General features: G+C 36.2%; 1 protein-coding gene across 5 annotated transcripts in view; it reads right to left on the minus strand.

The window, feature by feature from the left end:
- The window catches only part of MAP2K5 (mitogen-activated protein kinase kinase 5), a 305,505-nt gene that overhangs the window by 37,075 nt on the left and 247,717 nt on the right, over positions 1–20,713 (minus strand). For 3 of the 5 annotated variants that reach the window (XR_012486953.1, XR_012486954.1, XM_074294728.1), the window contains one exon: positions 1,047–1,092. Coding sequence is in view for 2 of the 5 variants with exons in the window: in XM_074294728.1 (XP_074150829.1) it covers positions 1,057–1,092 (36 nt within the window). In the remaining 3 variants the exon portion in view is untranslated. Of the gene's footprint in view, positions 1–1,046; positions 1,093–4,158; positions 4,229–20,713 lie in introns of all 5 variants that reach the window. The other 2 variants (XR_012486952.1, XM_074294727.1) reach the window with 2 other exon arrangements.

Consider the following 20,713-nt stretch of genomic DNA (forward strand, 5'->3'; position numbering starts at 1 on the left):
CTTGAGACTACCTTGAATTCAGAATTTTTGCTCCTAGGATAATGTTAAGGAGGTAAGTACCTTCCTAAAAAGCAGTCATGCTGCAAAAGTGAAATGTTGGAATTTTTACTTTCCTATGGTGACATCTGTATGGGAAAGAAGTTATGAAATTCAATTGTGCTGTTATTACATTTGATTAAAAAAAAAGTGCTTATGAGTTTATAATATTAAGTATGAAAAACCACCAGCTGATATCCTCAAAATATATCTTTTAAAAAGACATGCAGAAAAATTTAAGGAAAATTACTATGATGACAGTTTTTTAAAGGTAGGATTGGTGAACAAAACATTAGAAAAGCATAGGCTATAATTATTACTTACTAATGTTAGATGCTGACATTATTCAAACAGCTTGTGCATTGTCAAATCAACAATCTGTACTAAATAAATGACCATTTGGGAATTGTGGAGAAGCATCTCTGTTCCTCTCACTGCCTGACTAAAAACTGTCATTTGCAATCAAAGGAGGCTGCCTTGGAGCTGAGAACACAGCACTAGAAGCCTTGCAGTTGCCTCTTTCTAAGGAAAAGACCAAAGATTCCCATTAACTTGATCTTTTGCAGCCAATCTAATTTCGTCCTGCACAGATCCAAGAGGAATCCAAGCCACTATGCTCAGCATTTCCTGTAGGATTGCATTAAAAACTTAATACATTGACCGCCTCTGTTTTCAATCTTCGGATTTGGAAAGGTTGTAATGGCAAATAATGACAAAGAATGACCTACCTTAAATTGTAAACCTTGGGTTGATACAAAAGAAAAACCTCTGCATTAAATATCAGAATGTTACCTTATAAAAACCCAGACTGAGGTCTGAGTGTCAAAAACATCTATCTCAATGAGGTAAATAATTTGGCTCTGACTCAAGCTGTATATGAAGTAATAGGTAAAAAGAGAGTGGGTGGGGTTTTTGTTTTTGGTTTTTTGGTCCTTCCCAAGAGAAATCAGAGCACAGACACAAGAGAGGAGAGTTCTTGAAATTAACATGACTCAGGGAAGTCCACTTACCATCAAATCCTCAGGTGCCGGCCTTTCTTTTGGCTGCTTCTTCATGCTGGAGAGGAAAAAATAATGTTTTCATGTGATTGATGTAGCTTGCAAAGTGTTATGCTTTCTATCCTTGGACCGCATTCCCCAGAATTTAAATACGCTTTTTAAATTTATCGGGGTAAAGAGAGAAATATATCAGCTAAAGCATCAGTCTGTGACCTCTTACTAATTCTAGCCCTTCAATATTGTACTTTCTTATGACAGACTAGGTTGCAATTGCTGAGCACTAAATTAGTCAGAGAAACAAAGGTGATTTTTCCAGAGTCGTCCTTGAAGTAGAGGTAAGGAAAGAATTAAAACTTATATTGGTTTTCTGCCAACCTGAAAAAGAAAGAAAGATGGTATTCCTGACTCAGTTAGGAATCTGTTCCTATTTTAGATGTGAGGAATAATTTTCTTTCTTTTTAAAACTGGAACAAGAAAATATGACAAGGGATAGGATTATCAAGTCAAATGACACAATGTCTCATTTCTTCATTATGATTTACAGTGACAAGTAATCTGTAAAAAGGATCAGAAATCCAGATAACACTATGAAATTACAAATGGGTTATTGCACATTGTTCCCATTGTTTCATTTATTTTGGCTCCAATACAAGTTGATAATTCATTAAACAGCTGTTAGAAAGCTAAGTTTGTTTAAGCAGCTTAAAGGGATCACATTTCTCATCCAAATATTCCTTGTCTTTCCAAGCAGTAGGTATAATTAGTAGCTGTAGAGTGTGCTTAGCTGCATGATGGAGTACTAATACAAGTGAGGTGACCATTGGTAACTGCCTGCTATGAGCCTGGATGATCATCTCCTCTTTCCTTGTTCTTTTATCCCCTCCCCAAACACTGATAGTATTTCTAGAATAAGGTAACCAAGAATCTCAGGCTTTTCTCACCTGGCAGGGCTAAATTGATTCTGAATGCTCCTTTGTTTTATGCAACAAAATAACAGCAAGAAATCCCTTACTATATAATTCACTGCATTTGCTGACAGTATTTTTTTTTAAACAGAGATTTAACGATCATATGGTAAATAAGAACCATAGTTATGAACCATTAATGACATCAAGGACAATTTGCCTTCCCTATAAATAACCATATGCACCTCTCAAATAATGCATCCATTAGCAAGTAATTCAAGCTGTCTCACTAGTAGGGTTGGTAACAGTCCTAATCTGACATTCCAAAGGAGCTGTATCTCTTGGGAAAACAAGGCTATTATCCACTATCATTTATGTTTCAGCTTGACATCTGTGGAAATTTCTGCACAGGTTATCCCTCCCTCTGTCTCCATAAAAGTTTTATACAACAGCTGATTAATTTTTTGGACGAGATGAAGAAGCAGCCCAAACACTCCACAATCTTTCCCACCCCACCTGCCCCTATCAGTTAGCCATACCACACAGCTTGCTATGCCTCAGAGTAGTACTACAAATCAATGCTTCCCCCAAAATGGGCGATTCCCTAAATCGAGGATATGAATCTGTCTTATAGCATTTTTTTTTTAATTTCAATATGTTGAAATGGAGATAATCATGGGGTGGTGAAGGGCTTACAAAAGAAATCTTAGGTATTCATTATATAGAATGGCAAGAAGGTACCTTTTTATTAATGAACTTTAAAATAACTTAGCTATAGTATAACTTGAACCAATATGGCAGTTCAGTTAGGCATGTGTGAAAATGAAAATGTTTTTGTAAATAAAGACAGCTCTGAAAAACCACAAATATCTTATAGATATTTTAAATAAATAAAAGCAATGTCTATAAACTTCAAAAGCATGAAAAAATATTCCTTTTATCTATAAAGGTTTTCCTATGGAATATAAACTGTATGGTGCATTTTTATTAAGAGGTAACATATTATACTTAGTCAAAAAGGTGATAAAGCCTGACATTTATATTAAAGAATATTTCTTGTTTTCAATTCAGCATAATCACCAAATGGATCATTCTCAGTTTTTTTTCCTTTTTTATTTCCCCCCACCCACCTCAAAATACTTGTATAGGGACTGTTCTCCACATTAGTTCGCCACACTGCACACGAAATGTCTTTTGGCAGGACACTCCTATTCACATTCCCCTGGCAAAAACAACTACGGACTGGCAGTTCCTTGTGGGAACTGAAGGAAGGAGGGGAGTCAGTAAAGGAGGTAGCAGAATGTGGGAGTGGGGGTGGACCTCCTGTCTGGACCATTTTCTAATTTGTGTTGTCTCTTTACTGTGGAATTCTGATTACTGCACCACCTACTCTTTCTGTTCTTTTCCTCTGGAGGCTGTGGTCATCCCTTGGCTCTCTTTGTTTGTGAAACAGCTGAAGGGAATCTGACTGTCCAGCAAGGGACTCCAAGATAACATCTGGCTTAAAGATACATGAGAGGAGTCAGTGCTAGTCAATCAATCCTGAAGGAAGATGTAGGGAAGGATAAGGAGGTGAGAGAGTCTTGTTCTGTTGGGAAGGGGGCTTTCAGGAAAAAAATGGCTCGAGTTTCCTTATCTGTAAAATGATGGGGTAGAACTAGAAAGATTCTCAGATTCCTTCTAGTTTTCAAAATTCTAAGATTCTCTTTGACTCTCAAAAGGTTAAAGAGACACAACCAAGCCATATACAAAGTCATTAAAGTGGCTTTCATGGAATACTGTATTAGAAATAGAGCCAAATAATTTAGTGAATAGCCAATGAATTCATAAACTATGCTGCTTATCTCAGGTGAAAGACAGGTTTATGGGGAACATGAGGGGATGTTAAAAATAAAGATCAGCTTCGTATTTTCACCCAATAGGTAACATAAAATTATGTGTGTGGTTTTAAAACACACACACACACACACACACACACACACCAACCAGCATCTGTGTTCATAGAAGTCTGACTCTCAGCAGTTTATTAAAACAGGGGAAAACCCTTTAATGTACGTTTAGGACCCTTTGTGTAAATAACGTTTACATAATTTAAACAATTTCTTCAGCTTTGCTGCCCCATCTGCCCAAGGCCCCAAAGTCCCTCCTGTCTCAGAAACGAAACAGGGAGAGCCACAAGGTCTCACAGAGCTGCAGAGTTAATGGCATGTATCATTTACATGGAGGGCATGGCATGTTTGCAAACTGAGCTCACCACTGAGTGACTCCAACCGGAAGGACTGGCGAATCCTGGCATGGAGAAGAAAACAAAACAAAACAAAACAAAAAAAAAACACCAAGTCACAAAAAGTCAGGACAATTTTTCTTTCCTCCCTTACCCCAACACAGTAAAAAAGATACCACAGATAAATAGCTAGCCCTTCCCCCCAAAAAAAGGTCACCATCCAATTAAAAAGGCAGTCCCCACACTACTCACATGTTTGTATAAACATGCCAAATTTAAGGCACCACACTTTATACAATGGTGAGAAACATGAGGGAAGATAGGGAGGGAGGTGAAAAAAGGACAATGATAGCCACAGGGTAGGAAAGAAGGTAGGGAAAGTGTAAATGAGAAATTAATGATTATTTAAGTAACACACAAATGGTCTTGTAATTAACAAAGAGCTGTGAAATTATTCTTGTGTTGACCTTTGTTTCTTTTACTAGATTTGCTATTTATTTACACTTTTCTTTTTATTTACATTTATTTATATTTTTACCTACTTATCCACTTAGTCAAATCCTCAATCATTTGATTTAGATTTTCTACTACATTCACACAAGGGGTTTGTATTTCCCCTCAAAGGAAATTCAATTCATTTGCAGCCAGCCTGATCCAAAGTTCTCCCCAACCCGTTTTCTGGGAGAAAGTGAATTAAAGACACAAAGAGAGAAATCTACCACTCACCACAAAAGAAAGCTAATAATAAACAAACACACAATCCCAAACCCAAACCCATAAAGCTAAGCAAACACCCCACAAAACAAAACCCCAAAGCACAAAATAAACCCAAGGAGGAAGCACCACAACAAAAAACTCCAATGGAGGGAACAAACCCCATTACCATTTGCAAAAGAGGGCTTTAAGAATTTAGGAGTTTTTCCAAGAATGACAGAGAACTCCACTGTGTTTATAGTGTAACAGCTCAGGATGTAATGAAATTACACTGCAGAGTACTTTAACAGTCATCTCATTAGACCTACAGTTGGAACAAGAGAGCCACATAAAATAGGCAGCTGCAAATGACTCCATTCTCATCTATTCTCATTTGCTATTAAAAATACCTTTCGGCGGCTTTTTTCCTCCCTGACATCCCTACACAAAGTACCCTGCAAAGTATGATACATGCACCTATTTAAATTAACAAAGGAATGACTTATTTTAATCTCACTGTGCTTTGGAGTGCTTTGGCCATTTGGATGAGCAATATATCATTACATACAACCTTCCAGCGCTGCAGGCAAGAAACTCAGAGCGTGTAGCATTTGGTGGGAGCCAAACAATTTCTCTCGCACACAACTGTGTCAAATGCATGCATGGATTCATTATTGAGAACGCGAGGAAATAGCTTTGATGTAGTGGAAAAAAGAAGATGATAAAAGCACCTCTACAATATGTGTGTCATTATCAATGGTGGCAGATAGATACAATTGCAGAGCCTCCTATGTGATTAGTAAATATACATATAATTGCTGTGGCCAATTATCAGAAAAATGAGATCGGTAATTACAAGACAGAAAATTAACTAGAACTCTTATTAAGGCTTTGTTTCCAATTCAAACAATTGGAAACTGTTGGAAAATACAATTAGATCAAAAGTAAGTGAGGAGTCAAAGCAACTCAAAACACTTTGGGATTTTCAAAGAGTTTTTTTTTTTTTTTCTTTTTTTAATGGAAAAAAAATGTATATGTAAAGTCTTTTTCATCCCGAGAAGGTTTATTTTCCTTGAATTCATCCATTTCACTCAGGGAGATCAAGATTATCATTTCTAAACTTAAAACATTTAGTCAGCATTGGAAGGCATTCACGAGGAAGGGGAAACAAAGGAAAATGGAGCTGGATAAAATCCGGTAAAGTTTTTAATTTAGAAACCTAGAAAACACTGTAGACTGCCTAAACACTACAAAAACAAAAATAACAACAACAAATTGGGCACCCAAAAGCATAACAAGGCTACAAAAAGGGACTATAAAATGGTCACAGAAGTCTTGTCAACTTGAGTTGCAAAAATGAAGAGTGGTATCAAATTTCTTTCCAGGCCCCTCTGAGGAAGGTTGTATTTATAACCAAGTCTGGGAGACTTTAAAGAAGTTCTAGTTCAAGAGATGATATTTCATTGCTTCAAAAAACCATTAATAAAAAGACAGTTCAAAGTCAGAGTGTAAGAATTTATAGATTCTACTTTGTCAGAAAGATTCTCTCAAGTTTTTGCTTTGCTGATTTCTGGGTGGTTTTGGTTTGGGTTAGAATGGAGGCAGTAAGAGAGAAGAACAAAACCTAAATGATATGTTTAGGCAAATAAAAGAACACCTCTTTAAAGTCTCTGAATATTTACATAGATTGTTAAAATTCCAATGTGGCATTCCATAAAAAGCCCAGCATAAAATGTAATGTTAATTTGGGCCTCATTTCAAAGTATGATCCCAAGACAAAATTAATGAATTACAGAGTAGCCAACTTGATGAAGATGTCATTTTAACATGGATGAGAAACAAAACAAGCAAATCTGACATCCTTCCATGGGTAGTTAATTTTATTTAAGACCTGATATTGTAGCCCGTTAAGTTGCACATAATATAAAACTCAGGAACACTGGGTGGTGCACATGAATAATTTATTTTGCTTTTGAAAATTCCAAACCAAGTCAACTTCCCAGAACCTCAGTGAGTAGATTCTCATCCCAGCTGGGCCTAGAATGAATCTCACTAATAAAATCAGAAACTAAAGGCATGGGGGTCAGATTATAATCTCAAACAAACACAAGTATCCTTTTTCTTTTTTTAAATCTATACTTCCAACACACATACCTCTTAGGCAATTTATGAAGACTCAGGGACTCAGAAATCACATTTAGACAAAGGTAAGGAATAAGGAAACAGTCAGAAAGCCACTATCTCAGAAGAAAGTGGCCTATTTAGCTTAAGTGAAAAATTGGTAGGGCAATATGATCAGAAAGTAAATCAACAAGGTTGACAGATTTCAAGCTGGAGGGTTTTAAAGTAGCCACCTCCCTTTTCTTGAGTCAGATTACTAATATTTTTAGGCCAAGATAAGAAAGACAGACAACAAGCTGCAGAATATTTCATGAATTTGAATTCCAATGGGGCAGAAATATGCAGCATAGGTTAAAATTAGCTAAGGGCAAGGGGAGGGGAGGGGAGCCTCCAATCACGCCAAGCCTATGGGCACAGGACTATAAAAATTATAGCCATTGAAGTGCAGAGAAATAAGAGAAGTATTCACTGATTCTGTTGGCTTCTCAAAGTTTTCTTTTCTTCCTTTTAAATGAGGTTTTTAAAGAAATTGTAAAAATACAAACAGATCAGAGAAGCAGCTATACCTTAATAATTCACAATGGCTAGAATAGACCTTAAATTGTTAATAACAATCATCCTTAAGACCTAGATAGTATACTTTACCCTAGAGATTTTTTAAAAAATGTTTTTCTCTTGTTGAACTTCTAAATAGAGGTACAGAATGGGAAAAAGAAAAAAAAAAAGGACACAACCTTAACCAAAAGCTTTAACCTAAGATGCTAGTCCCCAGTCAACTTTAGATTCTCCACAAAGGCAACATTCAACTGTATCTTGTTATCGAGCAAGCTATTGCTATATAAAAAAAGCTGCCATAAAATATTTCAGTAAGCAATTCTGGACATCAAGGAGGGCAGAATTTGAGTCTCAGAAGCTCCCACAGCATCTTGGTCAGTCTGATTCGTCACACAACTGGAACGTGCTTGTGCCGCCAGAGTACAGAGAAGGGCAATAGGGAAAAAAAAAGTTTGAGTGATGCCTTTGCCTTGTGAATAATGAACAGTTCAGGAAGGTCAACCCATTACAACTGAAACCGTTTAATTATTAATTATGCACAATCTATGAGCAAAGGACAAGTTCAGAATGTTTAATGTGTGGTAACTCCAACTGGACTCTCTCTGGGCATTCTGTTATTAGCACTTGTCAGCAAGGTGCTCAGGCATAAAGAAAAAGGCATGGTAGCAGAAAATGGGGGGGCAGTGTGTACATATTATGTGGGGTGGGGGCTAGTCAGAAGGAGGTGAAACTCCAAACACAGCTGCTCCTATTTAATTTACTGGGCAAGCTGGCTGACATACAACTTATGGACTTTGAGATCAGGCAGGTAAACTGGAAGAACCAAATAAGGAAGAGGCAAATGAAAGAAGTGCTCTTTAAATGACTTATTTAAAGTCATTTACATAAGGGAGGTTATTGTAAAAACCATATCATGTTCTTAAGCTAAACTATTTTCTGCTTTGTGTATATATACACACATATGTATGTATATATGTTAACACCACCCTCCCCATAATTATAATAAAGGAAAAGCAGAATGCAACTTTTGGAAAGCTTAGGAGTCAAGAGACAGATTGCGAGCTCTGATTCCATCAGTAACTTACCATGTAATTTTGAGAAATTTACTGAACCTCTCAGCCTCAGTTTACTTATAAAATTTTTAAAAATTCACTTACAAAATGAACTAATATATGTGAAAGCAGACTGAAAAGGATAATATGTTGTATTCTCTGATACCTGATTGAAGATCAGAGCCCAAAGAACTCTGTTTTGTTTAAATGAAAGATATGAGAAACCAGAAAAAGTTAAGGAATTTTAGTTTTAGCCACCAACTCAGCATGTAGTTATTAAGTACCTACTAAATGCTAGGCATTGGGCCAAGCTGTAACACTTCTATTGCTTATGTTGTTTTTTTGGACCATAATGCTCAATGATGGATGATTTTATTGGAAATACTAAGAAAGAGATGGGTATCTAAGTGAGATGGAAGAATTTTGTGGCAACAGAGGCTTTTTATCATCTTAGAATAGTGATTCTTTCCACTTACAAATGGGTGGCATGGAGTAAGTAGGATGGAATGATATCATTTTATCTTCAAGATACAAGGATCAGACCTTAAGCTCAAATGTGCCTCTTCCCATAGAATCCTAGATCTATAGCCAGAAGGCACTCTTTAGCAAGGTTCAGTTACTTGCCCAAGGTCACAAAAGTAGTAAAATCTAGCTCATCTGACTTCCCGTTTGGGGTTGTCCACTGTAACATACTCTCTGGTTTTCAACTCCTGGTTTGATCCTCTGGATCCAAGCAGAACAAGTCCAATCACTCTTCAATTTGACAATTCTTCCAGTAGCTGAAGGTAGCTATCCTGTCTCAGCCCACTTCCCTCAGTCTGATCTCCTCTCTAGGTTAAATAACCTCAGCTACCTGTGTAGTATGCTTGTTGTTCCCCTCATCATTCCCTTTGCATCGATGTCCTTCCTAAAAAGTGATACCTAGGACTAAATGTTACCTCCCTCATTCTGGATTCTCTGTTAGTAATGCAGCTTACCCAAGATTATGTGATGATCAACTATGATAGACTTAGCTCTTCTGAGTAATACAATGGACTTGGGATGAAAAACACAATCTCATCCATAGAGAGAAAGAACTTTGGAGACTGAATATGGATTAAAGCAAACTATTTTCATTTTTTGGGGGGTCTATTTGCTCTATCTACCTGTGTAGTATGCTTGTTGTTCCCCTCATCATTCCCTTTGCATCGATGTCCTTCCTAAAAAGTGATACCTAGGACTAAATGTTACCTCCCTCATTCTGGATTCTCTGTTAGTAATGCAGCTTACCCAAGATTATGTGATGATCAACTATGATAGACTTAGCTCTTCTGAGTAATACAATGGACTGGGATGAAAAACACAATCTCATCCATAGAGAGAAAGAACTTTGGAGACTGAATATGGATTAAAGCAAACTATTTTCATTTTTGGGGGGTCTATTTGCTCTTTCTTTCCTATAGTTTTTCCTGTTTGTTTTGATTTTTCTTTCACAACATGATTAATATAGAAATATGTTTAAAATGATTATATCAGATTACTTGTTGTCTTGGGGAGGGGAGAGGTAAAGAGAAAAAAATTTCAGCTCAAGATCTCACAGAAATGAATATTAAAAACTATCCTTACATGTAATTGGAAAAAGAAAATGCTATTGATAAAGTGAAAAAAAGGGAAAAAATAATGCAATTTACTGTCATTTTAGCCTTTTAAAAATAGTTCTTTCAAACTGTTGACTCATACTGAGCTCAACAGTACAGTAATACCATTACATCATTTTTCACTTAGCCTTGGCTTCCTCATCCTGTAGTCGTTGATTTTTTGAACCCAAGAGTAGAACTTTGCAAACTTATTGCTATTAAAATTCATCTCATTGTATTGTCAAGTTTCTTTTATGGATCCAGACTCTGTCATCTAAGGTATTAGCTATCTCTAAAAGCTACATGCCTTTTGCAGACTGGACAAGTATGTCATCTGTTTATGAAAATCACTGATTTAAAAAAAAAAAGTGGATGTGTACAGGGCCAGGAATAGATCCCAAAGGCTCTCCACTAGAGACCTTCTTCCAAGTTGATGCTGATCCATCAATGATTATTGTCTAAGTGGAATTATTCAATCACTAAGTTATCTACCTAAGAAGATTAAATAATGTAATTTGTGATTCTAAGAAAACAGGAAAGCATTCTACCCGGTTTGTACCTAGACTGGTTTCTAATTTTTATGCCTGGAAATTTCCCCCCATTATTCTTTACACTAAAATGTTATTTTCACAATGGGTCATCCAGATGTGTTATTATTTTGGTGATTTGGTGATGGGTGACCCTTGACTGGGGAAGAAACCTTGCCATTGCTCTGTAAAGTCTTAATCATACACTGTATTTTGTCTCAGAAGTTATTCTTTAGTCCTCAGGTACAGGCAATGTGAATTACAGGAGGCTGAGGAAGGAGAAATCTCAATGAGATCATATATCAGTATACAGAATTTATGATATAAGCAATTAATAATTGTACAATATATTTATTCCCAGAAATCAGTAGGCATAAGTATGTTTCATGAAAAGACAAGTACACTAAAATATTTCCTAAGCTAAAAAATTCAGCCACTCTTTGTGACCACAATTTATCTAAAAATTTAAGCACTTTAAAAAGCATTTTTGACTACACCATAATGAACTGGTCTAATTCACAGAGCTTCATCAGTAGGACAGGGTGTGAATGAGGTGAGCTTTGAGTTTAAGAAGGTTTACCAAGGGACGTCATCAAAAAAGGAGACTTCTGACCCACCCCTGTTGGAGATCAGAGAACCATCATTTACTCATCCTAGTCCACATCAAACCCTGAGCAGGGAAAGTGAAAGATGATTCAATTTCCACACTGGGTCACCCCATGCTCCAAGTTGCCAGATGTGACAAATTACATGTGTGGGCATTTTGGTGTGAAGTTCTGTCCACTGGGTCTAGGCTGACAGTAGCAGCTCATTTAACTTGTCTCAGGTGGGGCTGGAACTAGGGGCTAAAGGCCTGAATTTTAGCCACTGAAACACTCACTTTACCTATAAAACTTTAAATCATGGGAGAATCAGTTATTAGCCATGTGAGCATCACTGACAGACAGAATATTTAAAACATGCATACATAAATATATATACATATACACACATATATTATATATAATGTACATGTACATATATTATACACACAATTTTAAATGAATACAATCTATGTAATTTAGATTTCAAGATTTCAGTGACTTTTTTCATTTTCTTATGTTAAATATGCTTCAGAGATAGGGACTGAGAAGATTGTTTTTTAAATAACACCAAATCAACCCTATATATATTCATTTTTTAAGATTTCCATTATCTATTCAAGATTTTCCAAAGAGGAGCCTAATGGTTGTCAGCATACAGATTCATCTCTCAACTATAACTTTTAATTGCTTTAATTCCTTTCTGAAGCAAATACATTTTCCCCCTTTTATTATTTTAGTCTCTTGTCATTCACAAGATACCAGTGCACAACAATGTGGAAGTGTCCACACAAATACAACAAACACATAGGCATTCCTTTTAAACAGTTAAGGCATAGCAGCATGAAGCATACCTGGCTTACAGCAAAGGGACTTCATTTGAAAAAATAAAACCAGTTATTGTTCCTCTTTCTTCATATACTCCCGATGCATTTTTATTGCTTTTTCATAAAACACTGCAGCAAATAATCAAGCATGACCACTGACATCCACAAGATTGAGTTTTAGGAACCATTAAATGAGCTCACCCTCATGGGAAACCTCCTGCTCAGGTTGGTCTAAAGGTAATTATTCAGCAATTCCTACCTGTGGTTTTACCTTGTTTCTATATAGTGTCTGAATTTCATACACTGGTAAGGTCAATTTCAGCTTCAGTAAAAGTACAACTAAACATGATCTACCCAGGATCTAAATTATGATATAAATGCACATACTAGCATTTTATGAATGTTTATGTGCAGAAATATGAATGAAAACTGTCCAAAATACTCAAAATCCAAACTACTCAAATCCAAAAGTAAACTACAGGGAAGAAAATCATTTCTTCCAGGTCCCTAAATAAAAAAGTAATTTTTTAATTTAATAGGGATTGCAAAGTTTGCCCAAATTTAGATATACAAGCCACACCAACACCTATAAAGTTGGAGAAATTCCATCAAAGGGAAACAAATCTGGTATGCCTGTGTCCTGAAAAACCAACAAGCCAGAACTCTGTCAGACCAGAGCTCTGAGATCTCAAGGGAAGCTCTGAATCCATGTCCTCACACACCACTCCACTGCTGGTTAAAATAATTATTGGCATTTGGTACATGAATTGCATATACATGGAAAAATACAATTTAAAAAAACTGCAAAATATATGAGAACTTGGAATATTATTTTTGATATTTTTAGACAAATTCAAGGGCCTTGTATACCAGTTCCAAAACTATATATTATGAAACATGAGCTCTCCTGGAGTGCAAACAAAATATGATCTGTGAAGGGGTTTTAAAAGCTGGTTGAAGAGTATATAGCATTGGTTAAAATAACAGTTAACATGTGAGGAACAAAGAGAGAAAAACAAAAACATGAAGAGGGAGAGGCAGAGAATAAAAGAGAGAGAAAGAAAAAGGGAGGTAAGAGAGAGGAAGAAAGGGAAGGAGAGAGAAAAAAGAAAAGAGACAGAGACAAAGAGAGAGAAAAACAGAGAAACAGAAAGTGAGAGGGAAAGAGACACAGATACAGAGGAACAAAGAGAGAGAGATATCAGAGAGAATATACTACATGCAGCAAAATGAACAAGTTCACTTAGAATATACTTCAGGTTTTGGAAAATCATAACGTCATCCATTCTTCTGGATTTTAGAACATCAGGGATTTTCTGGGTCTAGCAATTCCCATTTCCAAAAGGAAAGAAGGAATTTACATATTCCCTGGAATGCTGAGAGGCAGCACCCTAGCCAACAAGCTTGAAGTCCCTTTTGAAAACATTTGCATAGTTTGCATATAGCATTTCTCCTAGGTTAGGGAAAATTAAAAACAAACTCAAAGATGAAATATCAGTGCCTCAGTCTGAGCTGCTGAGTAACTGACATTGGTATCCAACTTCATTTCAGAATGTATAAGTCACATCATGGTGGATTAAATGAGTTTTACCCTACAGCATAAGACTTCACAACAAGGTAACACATATTAAATGAAAGAATACAAAACTGGCCCCACCAAGCAACTGCCCACTGATAGACTGTTATTCACAAACCTACACTACCAAGAAATTAATTCATTAATAATACAGCAGACTTCATGGACAATTGAAAGAGCACTACTTCTCAAACAACCACCTACACATTTAGAATTTTTGCTGTAAAGTTCTATTCTAATTAACCTAATGGATAAAAATAACTTTCTTTGCATTTATTCAGTACCTTTGCAAAATAATAGAAATATTTAAGAAAATTTTAAAAATGTGACTTCATATTACCAAGTACTGTAAAAAAATCAGTTCTTCCTGATTAACATATTTTATTTCTATACACTTTAACATTTAAATTTTTGCTCTATTCTTTCTATTCTCCCTCCTATCAACTCATAAATATGAATTAAATATAATTATAAATGAACAGAACATTAACTTTTGGATTGCTACTGTGTTTTGGTAGAATGTTAATGTTATTTCTAAGGAAATAGTTATTACCAAAAGAAAAAGTAATTACTAAAGAAATCCTGGCCTTCACAGTAACCTATTTTAAAATCTTCAAACCAGATAAACTACATGATTTTAAACAGAATGGATTTTTCAAAGGCAGCATTAGATTTCTAACGCATTTATCTTATATTAAAAAAAAAATGGATGCTCAATTTTTGGTTTCTCCAGCTATATATTCCCAACACTATGAAACGAGGAAGAGAAGTAAATAACCATAAAATAAGAATGGGTAGCTACTTAGTGAAGCCCCAACTTCAAGTTTGGATTCTGTGACATCTTAGAAATGTGATAATGGACAAGTTGCTAATCTCAATGGTCCAAGTAATTGTCGAAAACCATCAATAGTCAAAAAGGAGCTACAGAAGGTATTACAGAGTTTCCTTGCTGAGAAAGCACCCAAAACTGATAAAACCACAGGTAAACCAAACTAAGACAAGACAAAAACCACTGTCATAGTGGTTGAGTTAACAGAATCTTAAAAATAAAATAAAACTCTTTTTAACCTTGGCTATTTAATACTTATAAGTTTCTATCACAACTTCTGTAAGTTATAGAATTTTAAAATATTATATATGTAAACAGAAGTAGATAACTCATGTTTAGCATGATTGGGAACTTTTGATCCATAGTAATTAGTTCTAGGCATACTTGCAAACTAATTCAACTATTTGCCTTTCTGTTCTGAGAGAGAAGAAATCAAAAATGAAAACCCCAGTTCTTTGTGATGCTCTGGATGACCCAGGCAGGGGAAAGTGGAGAGAACTTCAATGAGAAGGAAAAAAAAAATCTTCCTTATTAGGTTTTGAATGTACCTGCCTCTTAACTTTCCCAACATCCAAAGCAGAACTAGTTAATGCTAGTGTAGGTATTCTTAGGTGGCAATTCCTTCTCACCTCTCTTCTTGAGTAGGGGAGTGACAGAGTTGGACATGATTTTGAAGGGAGATTCTTTTGACAGTTGGAAGATGGGTTGTAGAAGGGAAAGACTAGAAGAAGAGAGTTCAGTTCAATAAACATATTATCACTGTGCTCATTAGTCGCTGCTTGAAGAAGAGAATGACTGAGCTGAAGATACATTAGGGAACTGAGAAGTCTACAAGGTAGAGTACTGGGTGGGAGGAGCAGTATAATAATCCAAGAGAGAGGTGATGAAGGCCTGAACAAGGCTTCTGGGAGTAGAGAAAAAGGAATGAAGACATTGTGGAGGGCCAAAATTCAGTAACTGATTTGGTGAGGGTGGTGAGGAAGAATGAAAAGCTGAGGAGGACTCTGAAATATCAAACCTGGATGACTAGGTGGTACCCTCATTGGAAACAGGAATGCTTGGAAGGAGGGACAGGGTTTTGTAGATGAGTGGGTAGGGAATGAATGAGATGAATTCTATTTTAGTAGGTTGAGTATGAGATGCCTATAGGATATTCAGGTAGAAATCTCCTAAACAGGTGTTTAGCAGACAAGCGAACCAAGCAGATAAAGTGGGGCAGAAATAGGCAGCAGTCATGATCACAGACCTAGTTTTGATATAATAGGAGGTGGTAGTTGTTTTTGGAGTGAGGGAAAGTTTGGGGAGGTAGAAGAAAAAGGGAATAAATACAGGGCGAAAGAACGAATAAAACCCTTTAAGATACTCTAGTGGAATGGTAATAGGAAAGATAGCATACCCTGAGCCTGGAGTTACAAGACACAGGCTCAAATTCCAGCTCCACTGCTTAGTTAGGGAACAAGGATTTTTAATGTAACAATTAAGTACCAGGTACAGTGCTAAGCACTTCACAGATATTATCTCATTTGATCTTCCCCAACCACTATGAGATAGATGTTATTAACCCCATTTAACAGCTAAGAAAAGTGAGATGAATGAAGACTAAGTTACTTGCTCTGGATCACACAGCTAGTATGTGTCTGTGGCTGAATTTAAAATGAACTTAAGTCTTCCTGACTCTAGATACAGGGTGCTACCTAGATGAATTTAACCTCCCCAAAACTCAGTATCCTCATTTGTAAAATAGGAAGCTAACACTAATTTTTATAATTAGCTTAATTGCTTGTTATGAATAAAATGCTGCAAAAATATTATCTATAAGAGAGCCATTTAAGTCAAGTACGTTAAAGTTAAGGACTGACTGCATAGACAGACATATAATTCTAGCATTTATTATTACAAAGTTCTAGTTGGGAAGCCCCATGCCTTCTGCAAGTTTTCTGGACTTTATCAATTATATTTAAAGAACTTACTACATGGAACTAGAATTTTCTTTGTCTACGAGAGAGGGATTGGAAAGAAAAACACAAAAAATGCATTTGAAATTAAAGCAACCTCACTGGTTTTGGAATCTCTCTACCTACATCAAAGTGAAAGGTTACAAGGCCAGCTTTTACCACAAACTGTGAAGTGGCCAAAGTCTGCTTCTTCATACCTCTTCCTTTCTTCCCTTAATCAAAAACTTATCTTAGGAAAAGACCTGACAAATATTTATTCTAAGATGAAAACACTTTAAAACTTGGTTAATTATTTGTTCCCATATCTCTGAAGGGGAGTGACCTGCATGCATCATAAAAGGGAGCTGTTTTGGGAAAATAGACCAGAAGAGAACATTTATCATACCTATGCCTCCTACTTTCCCAAGTAGTGCTTTGCAAATGGAAATTCTCAATTTGGGAGTTGCTTCTGTAAACTCTCTTAGCTGCCTCATCCTCCCTGATTTTTCAAGGGAGACCCCTTTGCTTTCACTAAGAACTGAAGGACTGACTCCTAGGGAAAATGTTCCTTGTGAATCCATAGAGTTCTTCCCTGAAGCCCTGTAGACTACCTTCTTTCCTCCATCAGGATCACACACTGACTGCTCTATTTTGGTGATGGGAAATGCCTTTAAGAGAAAGGGACTCTTTTTAAAATTGTAGAATGATAGGCATTGATTAGTTCATAGGGGTGGAATTTATTGTGATGGTTTTCATGAAATCATGCCCCCCAAAAGTAGCTGTCCTGCTTGTGCACAAGACATACTGGGATTACCAGTTAAATGGAATCCTATTCTCAAAGACATCACAATCAGAGACAATTCTTTAATAAAGTAATTTGTGAACAAGACCTAACTGTGAATCTGAGTACACCATGCCTGTCATTCTAAGGAGTCTGAGATATTGAGGGTCAACATTTCCCATGAGGTCATCTACTGAGACCCATCTCATTGTACCTTAAATTAGCCTTTGTCCTAAAAGACAAACGAGGTACACAGTCTCTTAAAGAGCAATTCAATTATGTTTCCGTTCTATTTTTATTCCTCCTTGGCCTAGCTCTTTGCCCACATAGTTCCCAGGGAGGCAATCTCCATTTGCCAGAATATTCTACTGCCTTCTTTCTAAACCCAATCTTAAACTTACCTCCTTTGAAATGCCTTCCTACAGTAAGTGAAAGAAAATGGACCCATAACTGTTGTGCCACAGTTCTCTTTTACTGTCCTGACTCAGTTTCCCTAATTATCCTGACTCAGTCCTGCCTCAGTTTCCCTGTTTCTCAGTTTTGCAAAACCTCCCCTCCCTCTTTATCAGAATACTTGATGAGGATAAAAGATCTTATGTTTTAGAATGTCAGAATGTCTCTCCCCATCCCAAGTTATCAGAATGTCAGACACCATCTTATCAAGATGCTTCTCTCCATGTCTGGGGTGCCTCCCCCTATTATGTTATTCCCATGTTCCTGCTCTCAGCACCATGACTCCACCCCTGCCTCAGTCTACCTTCTGTGTCTGAGCCACATGTATATATGTCATTGAGAACTCTGCTGGATTCTTGGAGACGATAGTCTCATTCAGCCCTGGGACCAACCATGAATCCATTGGCCCCAGTATATCTTTCAATTTAATAAATTATTAAATGCTCTCTAATCTCTATCTTGCTCAGTTTCTCCGGCATTACATAACCAGTATCATTCAACACATAAATGTGCACTAATAGGCACCATGACACAATATTTAAAAAAAATTTTTTTTAATAATATTATCCCTTGTATTCATTTTTCCAAATTATCCCCCCCCTCCCTCTACTCCCTCCCCTTGATGACAGGCAATCCCATACATTTTACATGTTACAATATAACCCAGATACAATATATGTGTGTAAATACCATTTTCTTGTTGCACATTAAGTATTAGATTCCGAAGGTATAAGTAACCTGGGTAGATAGACAGTAGCATGACACAATATTTTTAAAAAGCTGGACTTATAGCCAAGAAAACCTGGATTCCTAAAATATGCCAGCTTAAGATCCTATGTAGTTATTCTCAATGTCTAAGGCAATTCTCTAAAACTAAAAGTTGCAAAGATGCTAGTCAGTGATGGGAAAGGGTAGAATTTTCTCCTCAAGTACTACTTACACTAATGAAATAACTAATCTAATAAAAATATCATTATATTTTAGAATGCTATGATTACATAATTTTTTAATACCTAGTGAGTGAATGAATTTTTCTATTATAGACAAAGTGGGGGTAAAATGTGAAATTTAGGAATTGTTCTTTGTATTTTAAACAAATTAGCTATTTGTCTAATTGGTTCTGTTGTGATTACAAATCATCAGCGATCACTGTTTAAAATCAGCTTGCATTTCACAAATATACTAAATTCTACAACTCTTGCAATTCATCATAATACAGCAAGTGCAATCAACAATTTCTTATGAAAATATTTCTCATCAAGGTATAAAGTATGACCCAAACAGTTGCATAACTTGTGGAATGGGAGTATAAAGAGGAGGCTAATTCATTTGCTAATTTTTCTTTTTTTGTTATGGAAGTCAGATGGACATTGAATTTATGCTATAATGTATCTGATATACACTTATAAAATATCCCACTCGAGGTTGGCAAAATCTTCACAATCTCAGCTATCTGTCATGAAATTCTGTAAATCCTAAAATAAGCAAAATCTTCCAAGGCCATGCAGTTTATACTTTTATATGTGTTTGTCTTCCTCATTGGAATGTAAGCTCCTTGGGAACAGGGAATAAAACAGTCATTTTTCATACTTGTATCCCTAGTGCCTGACAATTATAGTAAGCATTTATAGAACATTTTCTGTTTTGTAGAAAGTCTTGCAAATATGATTTCATTTTATATTCACAACAACCTTGGGAAAGAGGTGCTGCTATTATTTCCATTTTACAGATGAAGAAACTGAAGAATAGAGAGATGTCAAGAGATTTGCTTGAGGTCAAGCATTCAGCATTTGAGGCCATATCTGAACTCAGGCCCTCCTATGTCCTGGCCCAGTGATATGCCTACCTAGGCCACAGTAGCCACTTAAATGGATGCTTATTAAGTGATGGACTGTACCATGCCCTTTATTACAGAGGAGAGCTGAAGGCAGCCACTCCTTATTTAGGCATATATCTGCTGACATAATTTTGCATATCATATTCTGTTATCTGGTTTCTCCTGGCAATCCTCTATTATGTTCTAGATTGCAGTCAGGCAGTGAAGAAGCTGGGGACAGAAAATTAGAAAGTTGGGATATTAGACACCCATCTACAGGGATAAGAATTGACAGGGGATGGGAAAAAGACAGACACAAGGGAAGAGATTAAGCAAACAATAACAAGACCAACACAGCGGTCTGGAGCTATTTAGTATAGGGGCAAATAGCCCTACACACCTCAATAGTTCCTGAGGGCATCACTAAATGAGGAGATAGAGAAACTGCCAACTACAACAGCTGGGGAGATTCAATTAAATAAAAAGCTAAGCTTTAGACATCTGAATAGTCTCTGATATTATTATAGGAAAGCAAAATATAATAATTGATGCTCATAATGATTACTGAGTTATAAAAGTTTAAATTATATTCTAGATCCTTTGTTTACTATGGCAGGGAAATGGATACCACATTTTCAGTTATCTGGAAATTTTACCTCTCATTCCCCAAAGGTGACAAATAATTTTAAAAATAGCTTGTATTTTAATAGTTCATATATTTCATATATAACAGTAATGAATTCCCTCCTTTGATTTTCAAATGAATTTATTAAGTATTATATTGTATTGTAGGATGTATGTCTTCTCCCCCTACTAGATGGTGAATTTCATTGAGAAAAGGGAATGAATTTTCATTGGTTGTCTCCTATGCTCAGAATACTCTCCTTCTTCCTCTCTACTTCCTTGTTTCCCTGAAGTCTCAACTAAAATCCTTTCTACAAGAAGCCTTTCTTGGCTTTCCTTAATTCTAGTGTCTTCTCTCTGATTATGAAGAAGACTTTTCTGGTTCTCCTTAATTCTAGTGCCTTTTTTCTGAAGGCAGTTTATCCTGCATATGATTTTTTGGAACACACTGTTCACATGTTCTCTTCCTCATTAACTGTGAGCTTCTTGAGAGGAGGGACTGTCATTTGTCTTTCTTTGTATCGCCATCACTTAGCATAGTGACTGGCACACAATAGACACAACA

Source organism: Sminthopsis crassicaudata, chromosome 2 (assembly GCF_048593235.1).
Source record: "Sminthopsis crassicaudata isolate SCR6 chromosome 2, ASM4859323v1, whole genome shotgun sequence".
Lineage (NCBI taxonomy): Eukaryota > Metazoa > Chordata > Mammalia > Dasyuromorphia > Dasyuridae > Sminthopsis > Sminthopsis crassicaudata.